This window comes from Neomonachus schauinslandi, chromosome 2, assembly GCF_002201575.2.
Source record: "Neomonachus schauinslandi chromosome 2, ASM220157v2, whole genome shotgun sequence".
In the NCBI taxonomy this organism is placed as follows: domain Eukaryota; kingdom Metazoa; phylum Chordata; class Mammalia; order Carnivora; family Phocidae; genus Neomonachus; species Neomonachus schauinslandi.
The window spans coordinates 16262782-16279045 of NC_058404.1; the positions used below are offsets into that span (position 1 = coordinate 16262782).

At 37.3% G+C, this 16264-nt stretch overlaps 1 protein-coding gene across 3 annotated transcripts in view; it reads left to right on the forward strand.

Annotated features, from left to right (window-relative positions):
- Positions 1 to 16264, forward strand: part of SNX25 (sorting nexin 25) — a 123727-nt gene that overhangs the window by 81488 nt on the left and 25975 nt on the right. For all 3 annotated transcript variants that reach the window (XM_044911731.1, XM_021694293.2, XM_044911739.1), the window contains 2 exons: positions 11246 to 11377; positions 13892 to 14164. In XM_044911731.1, the coding sequence (XP_044767666.1) occupies positions 11246 to 11377; positions 13892 to 14164 (405 nt within the window). The remainder of the gene's footprint in view (positions 1 to 11245; positions 11378 to 13891; positions 14165 to 16264) is intronic.

The window sequence follows — 16264 nt, forward strand, 5'->3', positions numbered from 1 at the left end:
TGTCACAGAAAAAGTTCTCCTCTTGTGTCCCATGTATTCATTCATTCATTCATTCAACAGACATTTATTGAGGGTCTACAATCTCTCAGTTACAGTGCAAGGTACTAGAATACAAAAGGAATAAGATGGAGTCCCTGCTCTTAAAGAGTCCTATGTAATTATAAAATAGAAAGGTAAGTGATCCAATAGAGATGAGAGATATATACCTAGAAGACGCATCTGATGGCTTGCTACCTAGTCAAAAGATGATGTGGTTTTAGATCTTATGGTAGGAGAAAACCTTGAGAAACATAAAAGAAGATCATTTCAGAACTGAATGTGAATTCAGTACATGTTATCTGGCAGTATTTACTAGAAGTAGACTTAATCTGGTTTTAGCTCCCTTTTGACTTATTTCTTCACGTATTTAGGAAAGGAGCAACCTATTGGTGTTGCAACAGTGTAACCTCAGTAAAATTATTTCCGTTAGGCTTCAGGCTGAAAGCTTCAGATAATATTACAGAATTCTAATGTTTATGATGGTTTGCTAGTCGAAAGATAAGATTTTGGTTAGTTTGGGGCCATAAATGGGTAGAGGAGTTTTGCTATAACCTAATCATATTTGATCCAGAAAAATCACCACCCAACTTTATTTCAGAACCTAGTCTTCAAAATTAGGTGAATCCCCCAATTTAAAAGAAAGAGATTAAGTAAATAAAAAGAAGGAATTATATGCTCTCTATAAGAAACTAAATATTAAGGAACAGATTGGTTGTAAGTGAAAGGAGGGGAAAAGGCATGCTTATGTAAACACGAAGCATAAGAAATCTAAAGTAGTTAATATTAACATCGGATGAAATAGACACCAGAACAAGGAATATAACCAGGGATGAAGAACATTTCATTATGATGAAGGGGTAAGTTCATCAAGAAGGCATGATAATCCTAAATATGTATGCAATCAATGAGATCTTTAAAATACATGAAGCAGGGCACCTGGGTGGCTCAGTTGGTTAAGCGTCTGACTCTTGATTTCAGCTCAGGTCATGATCTCAGGGTCGTGAGAGTGAGCCCTGAGTTGGGTTCCATGCTGGGCGTGGAGCCTGCTTAAGATTCTCTTCTCCCCTCTGTACCCCCTCCCCACTCACTGTGCTCTCTCTCTCTCAAAAAAACAAAACAAAACATGAAGCAAAAACTGACAGAACTGAAAGGAGAAAAAAAGTTCCACAATTATAATTGGAAATGTTAACACCTCTCTCTCAGTAATTGATAGAAGAAATAAACAAAAAATCAGGATACAGAAGACATGAACACCAGTAATAACCAATGGGAACGAATGGACATTTCTAGAACATTCCACCTAGTACCAACAGAATACACGTTCTTCTCAAGTGTACATTGAACATTCACCAAGAAAGACTATATTGCTGGGCAATAAGACAAATCCCAACACATTTAAAAGGTTTAAAATTATACAGGTTATGTTCTCTGACCAAATGGAATTGGAACTCAACAGTAGATCTGGAAAATTCTCAAATATTTTTAAATTAAACAGTATATCTAAATAAGGCTTGAGTCAAGAAATTATAAGGGAAATTAGAAACTAGTTTGAAGGGAATGAAAATGAATGTACAACATCTTAATATTTGTGGGATACAGCAAAGACTACTTAGAAGGAAACACTTTTTTTTTTTAAGATTTTTTATTAGAGAGAGAGAGACAGAGCAAGCATGAGTGGGGGGAGAGGGGAAGGGCAGAGGGAGAGGGAGAAGCAGGCTGACCACTGAGTGAGGAGCCTGATGCCGGGGCTCGATCCCAGGAGCCCGGGATCCTGATCTGAGCTGAAGGCAGATGTTTGACTGAACCACCCAGGCGTCTCAGAAGGAACCACTTTTTAATGCTTATGTTAAAAAAGAAGTAAGGTTTAAAATCAGGGATCTTCCTCCTTAAGAACCTACAAATGAAAACTAAAATAACTAGAAGGGAGGAAATAGTATAACAACAGAAATCAATGAAATAGAGAACAGAAAAACAGTAGAGAATCAATGAAAGCAAAAGGTAGTTCTTTGAAAAGATCTATTATACAGTCTAGTTAGACTGACAAAAGGAGGAGGGAAGGCACAAATTACCATTATTAGGAATGAGAGAGGGGGCATCACTATAGATCCTCCATGCATTAGAAGGAGAACAAAGGAGTATTATGAACAATTTGAAGTCAATAAATTTCACAATTTAAATAAAACAGACAAATTCCTTTGGAAATACAAATTACCAAAACTGACTCAAAAAGAAATAGAAAATCTGAGTAGCCTTAGATGTATTAAATAAAATGAATTTATAATTTAAAACCGTCCCACAAAGAGAACTTCAGGCTCACATTATTTCACTGGTGAAATCTGTTAAACATTCAAGACATAGATAAGATCAATCTTTTTTTTTTATGTTAATCGCCATACATTACATCATTAGTTTTTGATGTAGTGTTCCATGATTCGTTGTTTGCATATAACACCCAGTGCTCCATTGAATACGTGCCCTCTTTAATACCCATCACCAGGCTAACCCATCTCCCCAACCCCCTCCCCTCTAGAACCCTCAGTTTGTTTCTCAGGGTCCATAGTCTCTCATGGTTCGTCTCCCCCTCCAATTTCCCCCCCTTCATTTTTCCCCTTAACCATATATAAGTTTTTATTTTAATTCCAGTTAATTAACATATAGTGTTATATTAGTTTCAGGTGCACAATATAGTGATTCAATGATTCCACACATCACCCAGTGCTCATCAACTATTTAACCCATTCCTGCATCTCCCTTCACTCTGGTAGCCGTCAGTTTTCTGTTTACAGGTGAAGAAACAAAGTTGGTTTAAGTAAATTACCTAAGGTTTCTCTCTCTCTCTTTTTTTCCTTCCCATTGCTCACTTGTTTTCCACATAGGAATAAAATCGTATGATATTTGTCTTTCTCTGACATTTCATTTAGCATAATACTCTCTAGTACCATCCACGTCCTTGCAAATGGCAAGATTTCACTTTTTTTAATGGCTGAATAATATTCCATTATACACTCAAGCATGTGTGTGTGCACGCATGCGACACACACACACACACACACACACACTACTTCTTTACCCATTCATCAGTCAGTGGCTACTTGGGCTGCTTCCATATGTTGGCTATTGTAAATAATGCTGTTATAAACATCGGGGTGCATGTATCCCTTTGAATTAGTGTTCTTGTATTCTTTGAGTAAATACCCAGTAGTGCAATTATTGGATTCTAAGGTAATTCTATTTTTAACTTTTTGAGCAATCTCCAAACTGTTTTCCAGTTAGCTCTCCTACCAGCAGTGCACTAGGCTTCCTTTTTCTCCACATCCTCACGAACACCTGTTGTTTCTTGTGTTTTTGTTTTTAGCCAATTTGACAGGTGTGAGGTGATGTAGTAGTTTTGATTTGCATTTCCCTGATGATAAGTGATAAGCATCTTTTCATGTGTCTGTTGGCCATCTGGATGTCTTCTTTGGAGAAATGTCTCTCCATGTCTTCTGTCCATTTTTTAATTTGTTTTATTGGGTGTTGGGTGTTTTTTGGGTGAATATTGAACCACCCTTGCAACCCAGGAAGAAATCCCATTTGATCGTGGTGGATGATTTTTTTTTAATGTATTGTTGAATTCATTTAGCTAGAATTTTGTTGAGCATTTTTCCATCTGTGTTCATCAGGGATATTGGCCTACGGCTCTCCTTTTTAGTGGTGTCTTTATCTGATTTTGGTGTCAGAATAATGCTGTCCTCATAGAATGAATTTGGAAGTTTTCCTTCCTTTTCTATTTTTTTGGAATAGTTTGAGAAGAATAGGTATTAACTCTTCTTTAAATGTTTGGTAGAATTCACCTGTGAAACCATCAGGCCTTGGACTTTTGTTTTTTGGGAGTTTTTTGATTACTGATTCAATCTCTTTGCTGGTGTTCAAATTTTCTAATTCTTCCTGTTTCAGTTTTGGTAGTTTATATGTTTCTAGGAATTTATCCGTTTCTTCCATGTTGTCCAATTTGTTGGCACATATTTTTTCATAATATTCCTTGTAATTATTTGTATTTCTGTGGTATTGGTTGTTATTTCTCCTCTCTCATTTGTGATTTTGAGTCCTTTCTCTTTTTTTCTTGTTAAATCTAGCTAGAGGTTTGTCAATTTTGTTAATTTTTTTTCAAAGAACCAGGTCCTGGTTTTATTAATCTATTCCATTGGTTTTGTTTGTTATTTGGTGTTTATTTTGTTTTTGTTTTAGATTCTATATCATTTATTTCTGCTCTAGTCTTATTTCCTTCTTCTGGGTTTAGGTTTCATTTGTTGTTCTTTTTCTAGGTTCTTTAGGTGTAAGGTTACGTTGTTTATTTGAGATTTTTCTTGCTTTTTGAGGTAGGCCTGTATTGCTATATATTTCCTCTTAGAACTGCTTTTGCTGCATCCCAAGGTTTTGAGCTGTTGTGTTTTATTTTCATTTATTTCTATATATTTTTCTTATTTCTTCTTTGACTTCCTGGTTGACTCATCCGTTGTTTAGTAGCATGTTATTTAACCTCCATGTAATTTTGGTCTTTACAGATTTTTTCTTTGGTTGATTTCTAGTTTTAGCAGTAGCGTTTAGCATAGCATTGTAGTCAGAAAAGATGCATGATATAACTTGGATCTTTTTTTGAATTTATTGAGACTTGTTTTGAGGCCTAATATCTGATCTGTTCTGGAGAATGTTCTATGTGGTCCTGAAAAGAATGTGTATTCTGCTGGTTTAGGATGAAATGTTCTGAATATATCTATTAAATCCACCTGGTCCAATGTGTCATCAAAGCCATTGTTTCCCTGTTGATTTTATGATTGGATGACCTGTCCATTGATATAAGGAGGGAGTTAAAGTCCCCTACTATTACTGTATTATCATCAATTAGTCCTTTATGTTTGTTATTAACTGTTTTATATATTTGGGTGCTTCCATTTGGGTGCATTAAATATTTACAATTTTTGTATCTTCTTGTTGGGTTGTCCCCTTTATCATTTATTATATAGTGTCCTTCTTTGTCTCTTGTTACAGTCTTTGTTTTAAAGTCTAGTTTGTCTGATATAAGTATTGCTACTCCAGATTTCTTTTGACATCTGTTTTCATGATAGATATTCTCTGTCCCCTCACTTTCAATCTGCATGTGTCATTTTTTTTTTTTTTTTAAGTAGGCTCCATGCGCAGTGTGGATCCCATTGTGGGGCTTGAACTCATGACCCTGAGATCAAGGCCTGAGCTGAAATCAAGAGTTGGATGTTCAACTGGCTGAGCCACCCAAGCGCCCCTCAATCTGCAGGTGTCTTTAGGTCTAAAATGAGTCTCATGTAGGCAGCATATGGATGGGTCTTGTTTTTTTATCCATTCTGTCACAGTATGTCTTTTGATTGGAGTGTGTAGTCCATTTACATTCAAAGTAATTATTGATATACATATTTGTTGTCATTTTATTTCTTTTGTGGTTGTTTCTGAAGATTTTCTCTGGTCTTTTCTTGTCTTTCTCTCTTTCATGGTTTCTGATTTTCCTTAGTGATATATTTGGATTTCTTTCCTTTATTCTTTGCATATTTATTAGTGGTTTTTGATATATGGTTACCATTAGGTTTGTATATAACCTCTTCTGCATATAGTAGTCTGTATTAAATTCATGGTCATTTAAGTTGTACCCATTCTTTATTTCTCTCCTCCTCATGTTCTTTATCATGTTTTACATCCTTTTGTGAGTTCCTTGACTGATTTTATACTGAAATACTCATTTTTACTGCTTTGGTGTTTCCTACCTATCTACTGTCATTTTTGGTCTCTCCTTTCTATTCAAAGTTTGCCTTTTAATATTTCTTGCAGAGCTGGCTTAGTGGTCATGATCTCCTTTAGTTTTTGTTTGTCTGGGAAACTCATCTCTCCTATTCTGAATGATAGCCTTGCTGGATAGAGTATTCTTGGCTGCAGATTTTTCCTGTTCAGCACTTTGAATATATCATGCCATGCCTTTCTGGCTTGGAAAGTTTCTGCTGAAAAATCCCAATAGCCTCATGGGGTTATTGGTCTTCTTTTGTCTTACTGCTTTTAAACTTTGTTCTTTATCATGTGTTTTGCCAATTTAATTACAATATGTCTTGGTGTGGATCTGCTTTTGTTGATTTTGTTGGAGGTTCTCTGTGCCTCCTCGATCTGGATATCTGTTTCCTTCCCCACATTCAGGAAATTTTCAGGTATTATTTCTTCACATAAATTTTCTGCCCCTTTTTCTTTTCTTCTTCTTCTGGGACTCCTGTAATACAAATGTTACTACATTTGATGGAGTCACTGAGTTCCCTATTCTCTTTTTGCATATTCTTTTTTCTCTCTGTTGTTCACCTTGATTACTTTCCATTACTCTGTCTTCTAGGTCATTAATTTGTTCCTCTGCTTCTTCCAGCCTGCTGTTCATTCTTTCAAGCATGTTTCTCATTTTGTTTTTTGAGCCCTTTATCTCTGCTTATTATTCCTTATCTCTGTGTAAGACATATAAGACACTCATGTCTTCCACCTTTTCTCAAGTCCAGTGAGTATCCTTATGATCATTGCTTTAAATACTCCATAAGACATGTTACTGGTACCTGTTTCACTTAGCTCTCTGGCTGTGACCTTGTCCTGTTCTTTCATTTGGGATAAATTTCTTTTTTTTTTTTTTTTTTTTTAAGATTTTATTTATTTAGAGAGAGAGTGCATGTGAGTGAGTGCCAGGGGAGGGGCAGAAGGAGAGAGCAGACTCCCTGCTGAGCAGGGAGCCTGACATGGTGCTCAATCCCAGGACCCTGAGATCATGACCTGAGCTGAAGGTAGATGCTTAACTGACTGAGCCACCCAGGCGCCCTCTTTGGGATAAATTTCTGTCTTCTCATTTTGTCTACATCTCTGCCTGTTTCTCTCTTTTAGGAAAGTCAGCTATATCTCCTGTTCTTGAGGGTAATGGCCTTCTGAAGAAGAGGTCCTATAGTGCCCTGCCATGTAGTCTCCCTTGTTCCCCAAGACCTGGTGCTTCTGGGAGTGTCTCCAGTATGTGGTGTGTGTGTTCTGCTGTTTTGTCCTGGCTGCTTTATCCTTCAGGCCAGTTATCTGGAGAGGCTCTCTTTGCCTGTTGTGGGCAGTGTTTGGTCCCTGCCCTGAATGTGGTACCTTTTAACCAGGTGTGCTCAGACTGCTTGTGAAGTGAGACCTGTCACCACTGCCAACAGAACTACAAAACTCTTGAGTCGGGGCACATGGTGTGAGCAGGGGTTTGGGCTGGTCTTCTGGGGAAGGGGCCCTGCCATGCTGGGACTGAGGCAAGCATGACTGGGAGGGGCAGTTCCGCTGCAGCATAGGGTTGAGGGGTGCTTGGTATAAGCAGGTTAGGTAGCGAGTGTGGGAATAGTGTTGGTTCCTGCAGGTGGCCCTGCACTTATGCTGAGGGGTGGGGGAGGGAGATGCATATATATGGCCAGTTCCTTTGTTCCCCGAGTGGTCTCTCCATGAACACTGCCTCTCTGGGATATACTCCGAAATGAGTGAATAACCTCCCCACTATGTGCCCTGGGTGCTCTTCAGATCTCTCTTTCCATTCTGTATGTCTGCAGGTTGTTTGCTGGCCTTCTCTCTGAGAGCAGCACAGCCCCCTCCAGGCTCTGTCCCAGCCCAGTCCACTGACCTTTAGAATTACAGGCTTCAAGCCCCACTGGTTGCCAGAAGTCACGAAATTTGGCCCCTCTTACTTTCTAAGCCAGTTACTGTGGGGATTTGTTTTCCCCCGCTCTCCCCTGTCATTCATCCTTGTCCGTGACCCTGGCTTCTTCCTCATCGCAGCACCGGGATCCATTTCTCTCCCAAGCCGCATGTCCACACTTCCTACCTTCAGTGTGACTTATTCTCTACCTTTAGTTACGAAGTTTGTTCTGCCAGCCTTCAGGTCAGTTTCTGGGGCATTTAGGATGATTTGAAAGTTATCTAGTTTTGTATGTGGGACAAGGTGAGCCTGTGATCCTCCTACTCCACCACCCCCATCTTCCAACCCACTGTCTAAGATCAGTTTTCATATCAATTTATATTTGATCCAAGACCCGTCCAGAATGAACACCATCGAGTGTAGCTCAGGCGGGACTCTGCACTTGAATATGAAGATTCTCTGAGTTTCTGTTTCTGCGGGAGTTCTTGGAAAGCATCTTTCCTAAATTCGTCTTTCCTTCTTGAATTCCATACTATTTGTAGTTTGCTACAAACACAAATCAGGTAATTTCTTAAGGAGAGGAACTGTTTAATTATGGTTAAGAAGCTGTGCTAGAGTCGGAAAGCCTGCCTCTCAATCCTGTATCTACTGAGATTGACTTTGGACAAGTGCGCTTCTTTGTACTCCATTTGTAAAATCAGGATAATTGTATGTATCCTTTGGGTGGCGACCATTAAATAATGCACATAATGGGATACGTACACCACATGGTATATGAGCACTCACTAAATATTATTACTGGCGTTGATTATTATGGGAGTGTGTTTAGTGATGATATAGATGTAAGAAAAATCCGATTGTAATCTCTCCTTTTAGGATAAAAACATCATTCCCAAGATCCTAATTCTACATATTCTCATTAGTATATTGGAGATAGCCTCATGAGTAAATTGTGGATGTTTTGTAACTAGAGAATCCTGGTCCTTTGTCACTCTTGGTAACATGTTGGGTACATTAGGAACATGTTTATTCCTCTAAGGCCCTGAGGTACTTCTGAGTGCTTTTCCTGGAGAAAAATTAACTAGCTGGGTAAGAGGTAGTAACCCACACAAAACACAGAACTTAAGTTCACAAAATATGCATGATGAAACCAGATCAGGTTGGACTCGGAGAAACTGAAAAATCGTAAATAAAAATTCCTGAAGAGGAATAGATAATGATCTGCCTTCCTGCCTGAAATGCTGTATGGCCTTTAGTAATGTAACGTCTACCAGGACAGTATTTTGTCTCCTACCTAGAGACCATTGACTGTGGTAGCATCCCTCCCAGAATTACCAGGGATCTTAAGACAGAAAGAAAAGGGCTGAACTAACAAATAAATTAAGAGCACAATGTTTGCTGTATGGAAGCCCTTAGTGAATGTTAATTATATCATTTATAGTTTAAAAAAATGATTTCGGTAGTGGTGTCAAGTTTGACCTACCCACCCTTCTCTTTGTACTTCTACACAAAAATCTCAGAATTACTGAAATTAATTAATCTCAAATGAATTGAGATTGAGTTAATCTCAAATGAATGCATTTGACTATGAAGTATACGATCTACTCATCCTGTTCACCCCGATCCACACTGTTAGTGTAGGTGTTACACACTGAGATGCTCTTCTCTCCTTCAAGAGGAGAGAAAAAACCCAAATGGAGCAGAGAATTTGGTTAATCCACCAGCCAAGGTAAGAGATATATCAGATGTTTAATTATTCTTGAGATATATTTGCTATCATTTATATATATATATTTGTACTTTCGGAACTGAGCATAGACTATTCATAAGATACAATAAAAATCTAAAAATGGCTAATATTTTAGAAGACGTTTTGAACTTGGTTTTGCAAATATATGAATTTGTATCTAACTTGGAATTCATTTTGATCCAAGGAAAATTTATACTGGGAAGACTTCCTTAGATTTCGTTGAATGCTCTTTCTGCTCGGCTTCTCCCTATACTAAAAATCAGTAGCTGAGTGATGTGTTATCCCTAGCCAAAGTTGATATGGTTCCTAGAAACCTCTGTGGACCATGTACAGTTAGAGTTTGTACTTCAAAATGCTTTACTGGTAGGGTTTACATAAAGATACATGCTGTGATCTTCCAAAGTTAGTAAACTAACTAAATACTAACTGAAATATTTATGGACTCTAATTGTTAGTGATCTGTAGCAGAGGATGGCTGTCTCTTTTAATTAGTCACCAGAAGTTGTTAGAAAAATGCCTGAGCCTTTCTGTTCACAAAACCTCTTGAGGGCTCACTGTTGGCAGAAGAGTTGAATCTGTATTGATCATATGCACTTGATTGTAGAAAGATCTTACTGGTAACATTTCCAAAAAAATTCTAATTGCCACAATTTAAATTTTAAGAATCTTAAAACATAAATGTTTCTTTTATTGCATTTGAGTTATACTTACGTGTCTTTTTTTTTTTTTTTTTAAACCTAACTAAGAGCTAAGGATATGGGGCTTCAGTTCCTTCTAAATTAATTTGAGGCATTTCTTATAACGAATTGAATTATGAATAATTATAAAGGTGATCTGCTTTCTCCTATTGTGGCAGCCTATGCTCAAGATTTTGCACGCTGTGTCTCCAGATGTGGTTTTTCTTTTTCTGTAAGCATGCAAAATGGTAAACAAAGGAGTAATTTTGGTACATGCATAACAGTGTAATATTATGAACCAATTAAAATGCTTACAAAAGATTTTTTAAATAAATCTGAACAAGGTTGACAGATTAGCTAATAGTACTGTGTTGATGTTTATTTCCTTATTTTGATCATCATACGTTGTTTATGTAAGAAAATATTCTTGTTTTTAGGAATGTGGGCTTTATCCAGTGGTAAAAGGCTGATCTTGTCTGCAGCTTACTATTTTTTTTTTTTAGTATGGTGGTTGTGGTGGTGTGCACCCATGTGTGTGTGTGTATGTGTGTGTAGCAGGGAGAGAATGTGATTTTAAAGTTTAGGTGGTAAAATTTGGGGAATCGGGGTAATAAGTAAAGTTATTTGTAAAAAAAAATGATACTGTAAACAAAGGAACAAGATATAAAATCATTTTCCTCAGCTGTATAAAAATAGGATGGAAGGCAAAAATGCCAAACTATTAGATTCTAGCCTCCTGGGTTTTTTTAGACATTTCTCTTCAATTTTTCTAGTATGAGCATCTGTTACTTTTAGCAGTATATCCCACAGGGCAAGGATTTTTGTCTGTTTCATTTCCTAGAAATGTGCCTGATTCAGAGTAAATGTCAAATAGATCTTTTGCTGAATGTGTGGATGATTAATTCGAAAATTGGTATTTGTTGAATATGTACATTTTGAATCTTTAATAAACTTTTTCCATTTAAAATTTAGGAAGTAGAGAGAAATACCATATTACACTGACTATGACCTTAAAAAATGAGGTCCCCCCCCCCCGAATTAGAGACTAATCCATTGGAAGTTAAACTGATAATAAAAATTTTTTTTCTTAAATTTCCTTAATAGATTCTTCAGTTTGAAGATATCTTGGCTAGTACTTTCTACCGAGAGCACTTTCGAGTATACATGGAAAGGATGGACAAGAGAGCTCTGATTAGTTTTTGGGAGTCTGTGGAGTATTTAAAGAGTGCTAACAAGGTAGTACATACAGCATCAAAGGAATATGAATCACTAGCTGATGAAAACGTGCATGTTAGACACTGTGTCTGTTTCTCAATGAAGCTGTAAGATAAGTATACATTAAAAGACTATTTAAAACCAAATATAATAATGGAATTATGTTCTAGCCGCTAACAGTAAATGAAATTAGATTTTATTTACAAAAAAGATGCTTTTGAATGTGTAGTCAGGGAAAAAAAGTGACTTATAAATGTGCCAAAATATTGAATTTATTTTCAGGCAGTTATTTTTTTAACACATTATGAAAAGACTTATATATATATATTCACATTGCTGTTATAATGAATTGATCTTGTCATCTGCACCTCCATCTCATAACCTTGTTTTTTAATATCATCGTGCATATTTTACACAACTGTTCTCCTTTTATTTCATTTAAAATATGATTGAATTAATGGGGCTTAGGTGGTCCAGTTCGTTTAGTGGCCGACTCTTGGTTTCGGCTCAGGTCATGATCTCAGGGTCCTGGGATCGAGCCCCATGCTGGGCTCTGCGCTCAGTGGGGGAGTCTGCTTGTGGATTCTCTCTCTCTCTCAAATAAGTAAGTAAGTAAATAAATAATTTTTTTTTTAAGATTTTTATTTATTTATTTGAGAGAGAGAGAAAGAGAGAGAGCATGAGCGGGGATAGGGTCAGAGGGAGAAGCAGACTCCCTGCTGAGCAGGGAGCCCGATGCGGGACTCGATCCCGGGACTCCAGGATCATGACCTGAGCTGAAGGCAGTCGCTTAACCAACTGAGCCACCCAGGTGCCCAGTAAATCTTTTAAAAAATAAATAAAATATGATTGGATTAAGAAACACAAAACATTTTTGGTTATAGATGCCTCTTACAATGAAAACTCCAACAATAAGCATTGTGTTTTGCACTTGGCAAGGTCTCAGTACATTTAAGGATTAAAGACTGTGAAATATGTATGTTTATATGTTATATGTATAACATATACATATATTTTGAGAGGCTTATTAAAATAAGCACAAAGGTACATTAAATTACTATTTGCACTTTATATGAGTGTTGGCAGAACTGAATACCAACTTAAAATACATCATAAATCACAAACTACTTGTTTTCTGTAAAAGATTTTTATTTATTTATTAGAGAGAGGGAGAGAGAGAGAACATGAGTGGGGAGAAGGGCAGAGGCAGAGGGAGAAGCAGACTCCCTGCTGAGCAGGGACCCTGATGTGGGTCTCCATTCTGGGACTCCAGGTTTATGACCTGAGCTGAAGGCAGTTGCTTAACGGACTGAGCCACCCAGGCACCCCACAAATTACATTGGTTAAGGAATTAAATTCACTCTCATAGTATTTTTAAATCTTCTTAGAAATGCTTTTCGTTGTTAATTTGTAAGCCACAAATTACCTCGTTTTACCAAATACTGTTTTTGCCTACTGTATTAGATATTTTATTTACTAGACTTGATTCCAAATGACTTTTGGCTGCGCTCAAAGGAATATTGCAAACAGCAATCTAAAGAACTTTTCTAAACTACTGAAAACAATTTGAAAGATTTCAGTGGAATAGGAGCATATAGCTTTGTCAAATGCAACACTATTTGACCTGGCAACACTGATTTGGATGTAAAAGTTCTGGGATGTTTGTTGAATTCACAATCTTCATTTGTTAAGTTGTCTTCATTTTTTAAAAAAGATTTTATTTATTTTTTTTAGAGAGAGAGTGTGAGCAGGGGGAGGAGCAAAGGGGGAGGGAGAGGGAGAGGGAGATAATCTCCAGCAGACTCTGCACTGAGCGGCAGAGCCCTAAGACCCAGAGATCATGATCTGAGCTGAAACCAAGAGTTGACGCTCAGCCACCCAGGCGCCCCTGTCTTCATTTTTCACTTCTGTTGAAGACTTTGTGTAACATTCCTGGAGTTAATGAGATGTGTCTAGAGGAAATATAAATATTATGTTAACCAGAAGAGATACTGAATTTGCGAAGCAGGCTGACTGTGACCTAAGTGTAACGTTTAAGACTAAGCCGTCTAATATAAGCTTGATTATAATGCAATAAATCATCATTCTGAAAGAACATTTTTCTTGTTTTCTTAAATTATACAATACTGACTTTTTTTTTTTTGAGTGAGAAATGGCACTTCCAATTATTTATATTAGATTTTAAAAAGCCAAATTGAATTTAGCTGATATTTGAGCTGTGGAATTCAGATTTACGAGGAGGAGTCCATTGCAAGAAGAGAACTGTTGTCATTTTTCTCCTTCCAGCATTTCAAAGAAATTGCATTTGTTAACTATTCAACTGAAGTGTTCATTTAAGGAGCCAGTTGTCTTTTGAGGGTCTCACTCTTACCCCTTGGTTCTGAATGTGCACACGGAAGCCAGAGAGCCACCTGGTACCAGTGTATGTTCCACGCCTTCCTTCCAGCTTTGAAATGTAGAGAATTCTGAAGATACTCCGTTTTGTCAGGGATGAAATTTCTTACCTTTCTTGTTCTTCATCCTTCTGTTTTTCAGAATGAAATCCCTCAATTAGTTGGCGAAATTTACCAGAATTTCTTTGTGGAAAGCAAAGAAATATCTGTGGAAAAATCACTTTACAAAGAAATCCAGCAGTGTCTTGTAGGAAATAAAGGTATTGAAGTGTTCTGCAAAATCCAGGGAGATGTTTATGAGACCCTAAAGGATAGGTATTACCCTTCATTCATTGTCAGTGACCTATATGAGAAACTGATGGTAAAAGAGGACGAGAAACATGCCTCACAGTTGATTTCCAGCAAGGATGAACTGGTGAGTCACCTTTCACTTTCTCCTCCCTTCTCAGTGGTTAAGCTTCGAATATGATCTGATGGGCTCATACTGTATAAGCCGAATTTGGTGCGCCCCTTCACCTTTTAATGAACAGGACCGTAGGTGGAGCTTGCATACGCCTCCCCTTGTTCTTGTGAACAGCTGACTACCACCACCTGCTGTTGAGTCAGAGACCTCACTGCCCCTGCCTACCTGAGACACGCCCCGAAAACGCGAAGGCAGAAAGCCTGTGGGGTGGGACATTTGTGACTTAGGCCAGGTAAGAGAATCCATAGAACTTAGTGCGGCCTGAGAATAGTCGAAGGGTGGGGAAATGAGGAGAGAAAGAGAATGTGGGAGGAGTTACAGGAAATATTTTGGAGTTTAAAAAACCAGAGGTGATAAAATAAAAAAAAAAATAAAATAAAAAAATAAAAAACCAGAGGTGAGTAAGATGTTCCAAAGAAAACCTTGCTCAGCCACACCTGAAGTCTCATTTTCTTAAGTGTGCTGTCATTTAATGGGAGAACCCCAGTTGCCACCTGCCATTTACTATTAATGATTTACGTGAGTTTTAAGATTTATGAAGATGCAAAGAAAAACAAAATGTTTTAAGTCACCCTACATGGAAAGATGATAATTTATCGTGGGTTTTTTTCTTTTTTTTTTAAGATTTTATTTATCTGAGAGAGAGAATGAGATATAGAGAGAGAGCATGAGAGGGGGGAGGGTCAGAGGGAGGAGCAGACCCCCCGCCGAGCAGGGAGCCCGATGCGGGACTCGATCCCGGGACTCCAGGATCACGACCCGAGCCGAAGGCGGTCGCTCAACCGACTGAGCCACCCAGGCGCCCTCTTGGGTTTTTTCCTGCCCAGTGATTTCTCAAGCCTTGAGGAATCACGTGCTTGCTCTTGATGGTATTTGAAGTCAGTATCTGAACTGTTTTTAAATTCATTCCTTCAGAGTTTTCAAAAGATTTGTTACTTAGTGCTTTATATTTTCAGTGTATAACACCACCGAACTGGTCCAAAAAATCATTACTCATTGCATCTTATTTTTTAAGATAGGTCAGTTTGTTTAATTTTAATTATTTATTTATTTATCTATTTATTTACTTAGTTATTGGTCAGTTAACTGTGTTATCTCTCCCTCAAAAGTTAAAATGGTTAATTTGCAAATGCCTTAAAAGAGGTTATTCAAATTGATTAAAAATGTCAATACCCAACAGATAAATTGAATAAGGTCTTGAACTGACAGTTGATATGAAAGGTAAACAAACATGAAAAATTATCCAACTTCACCTGGGACTCAAGAGTAATACGTATCACTGAGCTTTTGAAAGCTCCTACTCTTTTGTAACAATAATCCTACTTCTAGAAATTTATCTTAAGACAGTAAGTAGAGAAGTTTATGTATCATGGAGTTTGTTTTAGTACATTTGGGATAGCAAACCAGCAGAATCAACCCAGAGCACGAGCAGCAGTAGGAATATGTCTTAGTGTACTATCCATTGCTAGGATACTATACAGCCATAAAAATTATAATTTTGAAGTCTGTAATTAATACCTTCAAAATAAGCAGCATTGTAAATTATATGGAAAAGACAGACTACATGTCTATGTGTACAAGGTGTAGAATTATGTCATGATATGTACATTCATGGACAAGGATTTGAAAGAGCCGACAAAAATAAAAACAGCTTGTTTTTCTAGGATTATTAATACTTCATTTTTGTTTGAAAAAATGACTGTTACAATTACTAAAAATTAGAAGAAAAAATTCTGGAAGAACATTAAGGAGTATAAACAAAGCAGAAGACTGTTCTCAGCCATTCTTTCCAGTGCCCCGCACAAATCTGTTTTATACGCAGTCTGTTGGTAATCTATCCAGATTTTTGAAAGTTACACCGTTCTTTATGAATCTTAAGTCACTTTGAACTGCTAACCATTTTACTTGTAAAATGATCTACCTGTTGATCTGTAAAATACATCTTCAAGAGAAGGACTGAACAAAGGGTATACCAAAAATACTTTCACTAATAGGAATTTGGAAATTTTATTTTAAAGGGACTCGCATGAGTTTTCTGTAATATTCTTTGGA